This window comes from Tachyglossus aculeatus, chromosome 21 (genome assembly GCF_015852505.1).
Source record: "Tachyglossus aculeatus isolate mTacAcu1 chromosome 21, mTacAcu1.pri, whole genome shotgun sequence".
In the NCBI taxonomy this organism is placed as follows: domain Eukaryota; kingdom Metazoa; phylum Chordata; class Mammalia; order Monotremata; family Tachyglossidae; genus Tachyglossus; species Tachyglossus aculeatus.
The window spans coordinates 55792868-55804998 of record NC_052086.1 but is presented as its reverse complement, the minus strand read 5'-3'; the positions used below and the strand labels follow the sequence as shown (position 1 = coordinate 55804998).

At 42.6% G+C, this 12131-nt stretch overlaps 1 protein-coding gene across 7 annotated transcripts in view; it reads left to right on the top strand.

Moving 5' to 3' along the window:
* LOC119942008 (ubiquitin carboxyl-terminal hydrolase 22) overlaps positions 1-12131 on the top strand; it is a 106491-nt gene that overhangs the window by 67761 nt on the left and 26599 nt on the right. For all 7 annotated transcript variants that reach the window (XR_005455344.1, XR_005455346.1, XR_005455345.1 and 4 more), the window contains one exon: positions 9251-9356. Coding sequence is in view for 4 of the 7 variants with exons in the window: in XM_038762652.1 (XP_038618580.1) it covers positions 9251-9356 (106 nt within the window). In the remaining 3 variants the exon portion in view is untranslated. The remainder of the gene's footprint in view (positions 1-9250; positions 9357-12131) is intronic.

The following is a 12131-nucleotide window of genomic DNA, read 5'->3' as shown; positions in this document are numbered from 1 at the left end:
GTAAAACGGCACAATCCTATTTTGTTTTGGAAGGAAATGGAGTTAAAGGGTAGATCATCCTAGCATTTCATGAATATATGTATTCCATATAGCAGTAAGTAGATGTATAAGGAACATACTATCAATTATGGGTTGGCAAGAAAGGCCAAGAGAGTCCATGGTCCTAGGGAAAAATGGATGACCCCTGATTGTTCCCATTAATTATTTGCTTATTTTACAATAGAAATTCTACTATCTATAGAAAGTTATGGTAATAGTTTGGGTTTAACGTCTAATGCAGTGTACTACTGTGAAGAAAATCTAAGTTTCAGTTAAGCTCTTTCCTTCCCCACCCTGAGAAAGATATGCCCAAATTTTCAATGTCTTTGATTCTTTTCGTTTGCTGTTCCTCCGGATTGGTTTGGAGGGAAGCAAAAAGCAAAGCAGCAATTGCTCCACTCTGTTCTGCATGAAAATCCTCAATTTCAGTCACAGGCCTCCAGAAGCCCTGGTTGTATGGTTAGCTTTCATTTTGCATAATCTTTCTCAGCCAGGTAGTTTGACCGGGACAAGCTAGCAGTGTCAGTCTAGTTGGTCAAAACAGAAGAAAGTTACTCAGTACAGTGTGGCCTTATGCGATTAACTGAAAGTGTGGTAAAACAATTTCCATATCACGGTTGTCACTGGATCTCAGACCTGAAATTGAAACTTTCAATTGGTTTTCAGACTCCGTAGTAACTTCTTTCCATTGCTCTCACTTGCATCATAAAGACAGAACTACCCCAAGCCTGCAAAACCGGGCATTTGGCCGAGCAACCCACTTAGAGGGCCAGAATTGTAAGTTGGTCATTAAAGGCAGCTCATAAATTGAGTGCAAACATCGCTCAGCTTTTCCATCTCCCTAACTGTTCTGTTCCTGAATAGTTGGAATGTGGAAGTCTCCCAGTTCACTCTTAATTTCCTTGCAAATAGCAGTTCTCCTTGCCCAGCTACAAGAATATAAATATCCAGAAGAGCAGCAAAGAACATTTCACCCCACACATAACTTCTAGGAAGCAAAAAATGGAATAACCTGGATTTCTTAAATGTAATTTTCCCCCATTTTTCGTATAATAAGTATCCCAAAAGCAGCGCGACCCAAAGCCATTATTTTGCCACTCTACTTAATTGATACAGTTCCCGGTTGGCTAAGAACCAACCAGCTGTGGACAAGCACTCTGCCACTCTTGAAACCCATTTTGATTTGAAAGCTTCTCAGCTCTGCTCCCAAGATTTGAAGTGGGGTCTGGAGGATGTGTTCCTGATGCCCTACGGTGAACGGGGTGGTGCTGAATCCAGTTGCTGGGATCAGGGCTCCCAAAAAATTCCAGTGGACTTGGGAAGGATGAAGGAATCTGAACCAAAATGGGTTCCTCTCATGGAATCCTTTGGGATGAGAGATTCCCAGAATCAGCCCCACCAGATTCTCCAGGGGCACCTGGGGTGGGTCCCCCAAACCACCCAAAGCTGCCCTAGAAGACTGTATGCACTTAACTTCTCTGGGCCTCAGTTACCTCATCTGTAAAATGGGAATTAAGACTGTGAGCCTCACATGGGATAACCTGATCACCTTATATCTTCCCCAGCGCTTAGAACAGTTCTTTGCACCTAGTAAGCGCTTAACAAATGCCATTATTATTATTGTTATTATTATACAGTGTCGTGGGTTTGTAATTTGGCATCAGGTTTGCCACTACTGTGGAGTTGTGTCCCAGTTTGTGTTCCTACCTCAAATACCATTGTGACCAGAATAATCCGGGTTTTTAGGAGAGGATTAAAAGGGCATCTTGAAGACTCACCCACTTTATAATAGCCATTTTAAGTTTATCTAAACTCAGCATCTACTTTTTTTAGTTGAAAGCACCAAACTCATTTAATTAACTTTTTCTTATAAAAAATTATTCTCAATACCATTCAGTTCTAAAATTGGGCCAATGAGGTCTCCAATTCACTCAAAATCCAAGCTATTTAATGGTAAAAAAATTTTCCCCCTAAGGCCTGCTTAATAGTAGTTCTTACTGTGTGCAGAGCACTGTACTAAGTGCTTGGAGAGTACAATACAGCAATAAAGAGAGACAATCCCTACCCACAACGCATTCATACAAAATTGGGGCAGGGGGGTTCCTAATAAAAAGTATTGGCCCCAACCCCAAAGTACTCAGAAACCTCGGCAATGTGGCCAATATCTCTAACAAATTAGTAAACACTCGTGGCTCAGTGGAAAGAGCATGGGCTTTGGAGTCAGAGGTCATGGGTTCAAATCCCTGCTCTGCCAATTGTCAGCTGTGTGACTTTGGGCAGGTCACTTAACTTCTCTGGGCATCAGTTACCTCATCTGTAAAATGGGGATGAAGACTGTGAGCCCCCGTGGGACAACTTGATCACCTTGTAACCTCCCCAGTGCTTAGAACAGTGCTTTGCACATAGTAAGCACTTAATAAATGCCATCATTATTATTAGAGAAGCAGCGTGGCTCAGTGGAAAGAGCCCGGGTTTAGGAGTCATAGGTCATGGGTTCTAATCCCAGCTCCGCCTCTTGTCAGCTGTGTGACTTTGGGCAAGTCACCTAACTTCTCTTTGCCTCAGTTGCCTCATCTGGAAAATGGGGATGAAGACTATGAGCCTCACGTGGGACAACCTGATCACCTTGTATCTTCCCCAGCGCTTAGAACAGTGCTTTGCATATAGTAAGCGCTTAACAAATACCAAAATTATTATTGTTATTATTATTACCAACCTATAATGGTATTAAGCGCTTACTATGTGTCAGGCACCGTACTAAGCGCTGAGGTGGATACAAGCAAATCAGATCGGGCACAGTCCCTGTCCCATGTGGGGTTCACAGTCTTAATCCCCATTTTGCAGATGAGGTAACTGAGGCACCAAGAAGTGAAGTGACTCGCCTCAGCTTACACAGTAGAAATGTGGCAGAGCCGGAATTAGAACCCAAGACCCAGAAACTCTAAAAGAAATTGTCAATCAGTAGGGAGGGGATGAAAATGTCAAATGCAGTACCGAATGACCTAACCTAAAGCCGTACATGTCACTAATTTTCTAGTTTTCTCTGTTTCAGTTGTAGGTTGACTATTGTCAATGTATAGAAGACTGTTTCCTTCACCTCTAACCTGTTGTAGTGGGAAGTGATGAGAATGGGTAGTGTCCATGTATTTTTCAGTGGAAAAAGTGTGCAGTGTTTTCTTTTGAGATTCCCTCCTCAATGAACATATGCGAGTGTATAATTGAAAAGGGGACATTTTCATTCCCTTAGGTTAATAAATGGCTACCTTCAGCCATTCCACAGCAGTGTAAGGAAGGCCTGATAAACTCATAAAAACCGTTGTCTCATCTTCAGAGGACTCGGGGTAGATGGAGAGGATTGAAATCAAAATGTTACCAGTGAACTGCAAATAGAACTTAAGAAACCTTTTGAGAGCTTTTCCTATTGGCAGTAATATAAATCCATAAATTTCACTGTCACGTTGTCATTTTAAAGGCGAACTGAAAGACTTTCTTACTGCCAAGAGGCATTCAGGTTGGGGTTAGGAGAACACGTCCTGCCAAGTTTAAAACAGATGTAAGTTTTATGAGGTCTGAATAGAACTGAACTGGAGTCATTCCAGTTTACAAGCTTATTTAGTGCTGGCAAAGAAACAATTTCTTAATTCCAAGGGAAAGGACTCATAAAAGGTTCCAAAAACATTTTGGATATCGGTTAAGACAGCATTCTTTATTCCATAAATATGGAATGCACAGAATTTGTTTTAAATCAAATTTATGAGGGATGGTAAAGAGTGATGAAAAGTCTTACCAAACATTTGGGGTTTTGCCAAATTTCTACTTCCCCAGCAGAGGGTCAGATGTTCCCACTCCCTCTCTTCTTCCCCTCTTCCCCTTCCCTACTCCACACCTCACCCCACACTTTAGGAGCAGCAGGTTTTACACCTCTCCAGGCATTAAGGACAATCTAGGAAGAGAAAATCATGAACACTGAGTTTCGTGTACAAAGAAGAGACAACTCATTTTCCCATTAATCATGATAGTCCATCCTGAACTGGGACTAAGTTAAATTTGCATCCAAAACGTTCATTTCCATTAATCAAGATGTATAGGTAACAGAGGCACCCATTCACCGCTGAATGGCTATCTTTTAGCTGCTAATTAAAACTCTGTTTTCACTTTATTATTATTATTAGGTGCCACCGAGTCATTTCCGATTCATAGCGACTCCATGGATATACTTTCTCCAGAACGTCCTGTCCTCTGCCAGAATCCACAATCTTTCTAACGGTTCTTCCGTTATCGTTGTTATGGTCTCTATCCATCTAGCTGATGGTCTGCCTCCTCCACATTTTCCCTGGACTTTTCCTAGCATTAGTGTCTTCTCCAGAAAATTAGTCCTCCTAATTAAGTGTCCAAAATATGCTGATCTAAATCGAGTCATTTGGCCTTCCAAAGACTACTTTGGTTTAATTTGCTCTAAACTCTATTTGTTTGTCTTTCGGGCAGTCCGTGGCATTCGCAAAAGCCTTCTCCAACACCACATTTCAAAATAGTCGATTTCTTTCTATCCTGTTTCTTCACTGTCCAGCTTTGGGATCCATATATTATCACTGAAAGTACCACAGAGTTGACAATTTTATTTTTGTCTTCTAGGTTGAGGGTTTCAGGCACTACTACCTGAGTAAGCAGTGCCCCCCACCACCGCCCCCCAAATTCCGGAAATAGGAGTGGAGGGCTCTTGAGGACCAAAGGGGAATATTTAAACCCACCTAAATTTCATTGAGAGCCTGATACCAGTCCAGGCAGGCTCCATGGCACCAGTTCAGGCTGGCAAGGAGCCAACCTTGGTCACCTTAGAAATTGATTCAGATGCCACCATTACCCTCTTCCTTCCCTCCTCTTCACCCTCCACTTCCCTCCCTCACCATTTCTTCCCTCCACTGCACTTTAGGCCTTTGTGAGAGGGACCTACAATGTGAGTAAGATGCTTGTGCAGCTTTTAGCATATCTGCAGTTTATTCCAGTGGACGGCTGGAATTACAAATCTTTGCAGCCTACTGAAATGTTTAATTTGGCTGCTTTGAACTACTTCTGGCTTTGTATGAATATGGACCAAAAACACGGATGCTGCAGGGCTAGGCAGATTCTGGGCAGGATTAGGTTTGGGGGCATTGTGATGTTACTTATAATAAATTGAGGTCATGGGCTCTAATCCCAGCTCCTCCACTTGTCAGCTGTGTGACTTTGGGCAAGTCACTTAACTTCCCTGGGCCTCAGTTACCTCATCTGGGACTGTGAGCCCCACGTGGGACAACCTGATTACCTTGTATCCCTCCTAGCGCTCAGAACAGTGCTTGTCACATAGTAAGTGCTTAACAAATACTATTATTATTATTATTATTATTATTATTAAACCTTAAGAGTTCCTAACTCAATATTTTGAGATCATCCGTTGCAATTTCCACTGCAGTTTGTTGCTGGTTGCAATTATTTTTTGCTATATTTTGTTTATGAAATAATTACAGTTAGGCTGACCAGAAGCCCTAATGTATAGACAGAAAAGTCTGGATTGTTTTAGGCTTTCCAGGGCAACTTTAGAAAAACCTACTTGTCTTATGCTGTCAAGTCGTCTCCGACCCATGGCGACTCCGTGGACAAATCTCTCCCAGAACACCCCACTTCTATCTGCAACCATACTGATAATGTATCCATAGAGTTTTCTCAGTAAAAATGTGGAACTGGTTTACTGTTGCCTCTTCTGTAGAAAAATCTACGAATGTCCCCAAATTAGGATGGTCCCAGCTGAATTGTTCTGCTGCACTGACTTCTCCAATCCCTTTCTCACTTCATCCCACCCCCACACACACCCACGTCCTTAGAGGACAAGTACTAAGACTCTCTCGAAAACCTTCCATGTCCCGGTGGATAAGGCAGAGAACACAGACTAGCAGTTAGATCATTCCAGCATGCCAGAGAATTGTTATCCCTCACTTCTCTCCCTTCCCACTTTCACAGACACCGAGGCCAAAGAAGTTGCCCAAAATTGAAGCTATGTCGTAAGGCCCTGGTTTGCTTCCCAAATCATTTGGTCAGGTTTTCCATGGTCCATCTGGGAACTCGTGCCCCATGAAAGCCCGGTCCAGGTTTAGATGGATACTAAGCAGTGCCAGCAGCCTTGAAGCCTTTCTCCTAAATCACTTTTCCCATGTCTTAATCTTACACATCTAGTATGGATGATAAGTACCCCAAGTTTGACTTGGAGACAAAGCTGGTGCTTTTTTTCTAGGCCCACAGCATCTGCTGTGACAGTCCTTCTAGACTGTGAGCCCGTTGTTGGGTAGGGACCTTCTCTATATGTTGCCGACTTGTCTTCCCAAGCGATTAGTACAGTGCTCTGTGCACAGTAAGCACTCAATAAATACGATTGAATGAATGAAACAAAAAGAGAGAGCAGTGAAACAAAAATCTAGCCAGTAGCTCAACTTGTACCTTTTTGGGGGTTTTTTTTTGCATAAAACAAAAGATGCATATTTCAGAGCAAATCTCTTCCATATCTTGTATCTGAATTGATTGAGCCTAGGATTTAGCTTAGCTTGTTACGTGGGTTGCTTGCTACCCCATCTTGTCTGAGGTTAAGCCCTTATTAGGCAGGCTGAACTTCCCCAACTTGTTCCCTATGCAGTGGGTGACCTTTGGAACAAGATGGCCCTTTGTACCAAGTCACTTTATTGAACGGCCAGATTATTAGTATCTTTCAACTTTAAAAGCTCTTAATTGTGCCTTGTTCCAATCTGTTGTTTGGGCATAGTAACCCCAGATTTGGGATATCAGAAATATTCCTGAATTCTATTGCAACGCAATTCAGATAAAATTTATCCATGAATAAATTGGCTAATTAGCAATACCATTATTATTAATAATAATAATAATAATAATTGTAATATTTGTTAAGCATTTACTGTGTGCCAGGCACTGTACTAAGCACTGGGGTGGATACAAGCAAATCGGGTTGGACACAGTCCCTGTCCCACGTAGGGCTCACAACCTCAATCCTGTTTTACAAATTAAGTAACTGAGGCCCAGAGAAGTGAAGTAACTTGCCCAAGGTCACACAGCAGACAAGTGACAGAGCCAGAGTTAGAGCCTATGTCCTTCTTACTCCCAGGCCCCTTCTCTATCCACTAGGCCACTATGAAAAATCTTTGGTTTTAGAAAATGAAATTGAAGAAATATAGACAAACCCAAGGTTCGCTGTAAGAAACAAATGAAAGAAAATGTGTTTAGGCAGCCGGAACTTAATTTTTCAGTGAAACATAGCATGTCTGGAGATGGTTTCATTCTTCTCAGTCTAAAAGTAAAGCAATTTTGTAAATGCCTTAGGTTCCCTTTTTAAATTAAAAGGTTTTTTTGTTTTTAATCCAGGCATTTAATGGCAGTGCCAAGAAAACTTAACTGTGTTAATAATGCCCATCAAAAATTTTTGTACAGTCTTAGTTGAAAATATTTGTTGAAAAAATGTAAACAATTTCTTGCAACCTCTGCGTTTATTTCCTGTTACACTGGGTAAATTCCAGTTTAAATGTGTCAGGGGAGGAAAAAGATGCTCTATAACTTAGCCACTGAAGCTCCTTCATCATCAATGAACACTTACCGTATGCAGAACACCATAGTAAATGTTTGGGAGAGTATAGTACAACAGAATTGGTAGACACGTTCCCTGCCTGCAAGGAGCTTACAGTCTAGAGCGAGCGTATAGTCAGTCAAGATGTACTCAGTTGTGCCAGTCCAGTTCCTCAGGATTCATTCATTCATTCAATCATATTTATTGAGCGCTTACTGTGTGCAGAGCACTGTACTAAGCGCTTGGGAAGTACAAGTTGGCAACATATAGAGACGGTCCCTACCCAGGATGGTCACTTTGTCTAGGACAGAGTGCTCTTGGACATCAAAATGTTTGTGTTCATCACCTTTGGAGAGTCTAGGTTTATTTGTTAATGGTCACCCCTTTAAATTTTATTCTCCCTAGAGACACACTTATGTTGCTGAATATTTTGTATTTTTTCTTGGTAGCATGTTCCCAGTAATAAAATCAATAGCAGGTGCTATCCATGGCCCAATAAGCTGCACTGCGTACCAAAGTAACGGTTTCATTTGATGACCAGGATGGGAGTCTGGAATGTATAATTCTTATGGGGGAAAAAACGGAAAGAAATAGTATGGGGCAGATGCATAACAGCGTAGAAATCTCAGCCAGTACTGGCGGGGCATCAAATGACGCAGCCGATTCACTTTCAACTCAAGGAAGCATGAGATGATGGGGCAGATGCATAACAGCATAGAAATCTCAGCCAGTACTGGCGGGGCATCAGATGATGCAGCCGATTCACTTTCAACTCAAGGAAGCATGAGATGATGTGGCTAAAGTGTCACTAGTTGAAACATGACTATCGTTGGAATGTCATTCATTCATGGAATGTCTGGAATGTCATTCAGAACACTTTCTAGTGTGGCCTCGTAAACTTCCGATATCTTGAGCTTTTGAGCCTCATTTTTGCCTCATTTTCCCCCACAACAGCCACCTTAGCTTTTATGCATCATTTTTTTATATATTCACTTGGTTTCTCTGCTTGTACTTATTCTTTTCATCTTGCTCACCTACTTTTAATTGTTTATGAGTCCCTTTATGTTTGTCTCTCCATTAGCCCGTAAGCCCCTCATAGGCTGAGGCTGTGTTTTAAACCCCGGTGAATTCTCTAAACATCTCACGAAATGCTCATCATGTAAAAGGCTCTCGACAGATACCAGTTTATGTTGCTACCCAGCTGAAGGGGAAGGGTAGCTTTTTCTTCTAACCACTTGGGGCCGGAGAAATTAAAAGTAATATCCTGGCTCCAGACTTGGTAGAATGGGAAAAGGAAGCTAATTGGAGATCCAGGCTCTCTGATGTGTCGTGAAGGTCAAATTGCCCTTTTGGTTTTTTCTTGATGTCTTTTACTTAGTGAAATGGAAATTAAATATGAGCTTCCTATTTTGGACTTAGCCCCTTTCTCTTCCTCCTGGGTTTTGTTTTTTCCCTCTTTCCCCTATCACGTAGATAATCAGTTTTTGCTCAAAACTGAGAGCATTCATTTCTGAATTTGTGTTCATGAAGATGTAAGTTGCAGATCCTCCTAAAGGAAGCTTGATTGTTTAATGTTCCTTCGTCTTCATTTTTTGCTTTTTTTCCCCCTAGGTGACGATAATGGGAAAAAGGCCAACAACCCCAACCACTGTAACTGCATCATAGACCAAATCTTTACAGGTGGACTGCAGTCTGATGTTACCTGTCAAGTCTGCCAGTAAGTATAATGCCGTGTCAATGAACCTAGTCTTCCAATGAGGTTTTTTTGAGGGGGTTGGGGGAGGTTTTTTTGACTTAAAGACGTACAATGAGCCAAGCAGTGTACTAAGTTCTGGGGTAGGTAATAATAATGATGATGGCATTTATTAAGCACTTACTATGCTTAGAAAGCACTGTTCTAAGCGCTGGGGAGTTTACAAGGTGATCAGGCTGTCCCACATGGGGCTCACAGAGGCACAGAGAAGTTAAGTGACTTACCCAAAGTCACACAGCTGACAAGTAGCGTGGCTGGGATTTGAACCCATGACCTCTGACTTCAAAGCCCAGGCTCTTTCCAATGAGCCACGCTGCTTCCCCAACACAGTCCTTGTCCCACAAGGGGCTCACAGTCTTGGTCCCCATTTTACAGATGAGGTAACAGGCACAGAGAAGTTAAGTGACAGCAGACGTGGCAGAGCCAGGATTAGAACCCAGGTCCTTCTAACTTCCAGGCTTGTGCTGTATCCATTAGGCCATGCTGTGTCTCAGCAGGATGAACTGCTGTTGTCTGAGGTTTTCTTTCCTCTCTTGCAGCATCCAAAATGATTCCAATAAGATTGACCAGGGTGGGAGCGGGGGAGTGGAGATTTAATTCTTTGTCACCTAAACGTGATTGACTTCGAGGTCATTCGTTCATTGGATGGTCTCGCCTACATCTCTGCCAAAAAAATTATTACAACTTAGTGAATTTTTGAAGTTAATGTTAGAGATTGATGCTTTACTGGCCCTAGGAACATTTTGCTTGTTTTAGTAATTTATGAGCTGAAGATTTATTGGCCTTGAGAAGGGAGCATTAGCAACACCTTTTAGATGGGAAGCAATAGAGACCGTTAAACAGTCACATGACTAAAAATGATTACAGATTTAGTACAGTCCAGGGGCAGAGTGCAAGAGGGCTATTTTGGATCACCTGTATTGCTTGGAACTAGCTCTGGGAAAGCATAGAAAATCCTTCCTCTTTGTTTGAGCAACCCTCAGGACAGAAGAGTTCCCCCAAGGGCTTACCATCACCAGGCCGCATTCCGTGGCTTGTCTGCTAGGACATTCTGTTGTAGTTGACCTAGCTAGCTGTATTTCTCCTGAAACTAGACTGTTGACTATTCTCCTGTTTCCTCAACTATTTTGTCATACCAATTCCTGACCGTACAAATAAGAAAAAATTAAAGAGACATCCTCAAGGGAAGAGGCAATAGCAGGGTGGGGTTTCCAAATGAGGCACACGGAAGCCGCATGAAGTAGCAGAGATCGGGATTGCCATCTTGTCAGCTTTCACCGTGATTAAGTGGAAATGCCAGATTCTGAAAACAATCTCCGAAGACAGAAAGTGTGAGATTAATGAAAATACTAAGGTACATAGCTATAGCTAAGGAGCTCAGAATCCCCGTTTTCCTCACTCCTCATTCTGTAGGATTTCAGAAAATTGTTTTCGCCTTCAAGGGACAGAATAGGAACCCAAAAATTCCTGGGGAATATTTTTCCTAAATATCTGGGGACACTCTTTCCCATCCTCCCCTCAGAGTACTTTCAAAACTCATGGGGCAAATACCTTTCAGGTCTGGTGGTTTATCAGTACCAATAATAATAATAATAACTGTGGGATTTGTTAAGTGCTTACTATGTGCCAAGCCCTGTTCTAAGCCCTGGGATAGATACAAGGTAATCAAGTTGTACCATGTGGAGCTCACGGTCTTAATCCCCCTTTTACAGATGAGGAAACTGAGGCCCAGAGAAGTTAATAATAATAATGATGGCACTTATTAAGCATTTACTATGTGCAAAGCACTGTTCTAAGCACTGGGGAGGTTACAAGGTGATCAGGTTTTCCCACAGGGGGCTCACAGTCTTAATCCCCATTTTACAGATGAGGTAACTGAGGCACAGAGAAGTGAAGTGACTTGCCCAAAGTCACACAGCTGACAATTGGAGGAGCCGGGATTTGAACTCATGAACGCTGACTCCAAAGCCCGGGCTCTTTGTACCAAGCCACGCTGCTTCCCGTTAAGTGACTTGTCCAAGGTCACACAGCAGACAAGTGGTGGATTTGGGATTAGAACCCATGACCTCTGACTCCCAAGCCCAGGCTCTTTCCACTAAGTGCTTACTATGTGCCAAGCACTGTACTAAGTGCTGGGGTAGATGCAAGATAATCAGGTCGAACGTGGGGTTCACAGTGAGAAGGGAGAACAGGGATTGAATCCCTATTTTGCAGATGAGGGAACTGAAGCACAGAGAAGTTGAGTGGCTTGCCCAAAGTCACACAGCATACAAGCACCAGCTTACCCACTGTGCCCCATCTCGCTGCCGACTCCTTTCCCGCAGCCTCCCCCTCCATATACACCAGACAAGAGCACCGGTCTCCATCTTCAAAGCATTATTAAGGCCACAGCTCCTCAAAGAGGCCTTCCGTGACTAAGCCCTCTTTTCCCCGGCTCACTCTCCCTTCTGCATCATCTAGACACTTCATTCTGTCACCTTTGGGCGTTAGACAGCACAAACGTACATTACTTTAAATTGTATATTAGAAATCACTTGTTAATTTTAATGTCTGTCTCCCCCTTTAAACTGTAAGCTCGTTGTGGGCAGGGAATATGTCTGCTGATTCTGTTGTATTGTCCTCTTCCAAGCACGTAGTACAGTGTTCTGCGCATAGTAAGAGCTCAATAAATGCCATTGACTAAGTGGTGGAGCCAGGAATCTCAGGCCTGTGTTTTTTCCTCTTAAGCCACACTGCTTC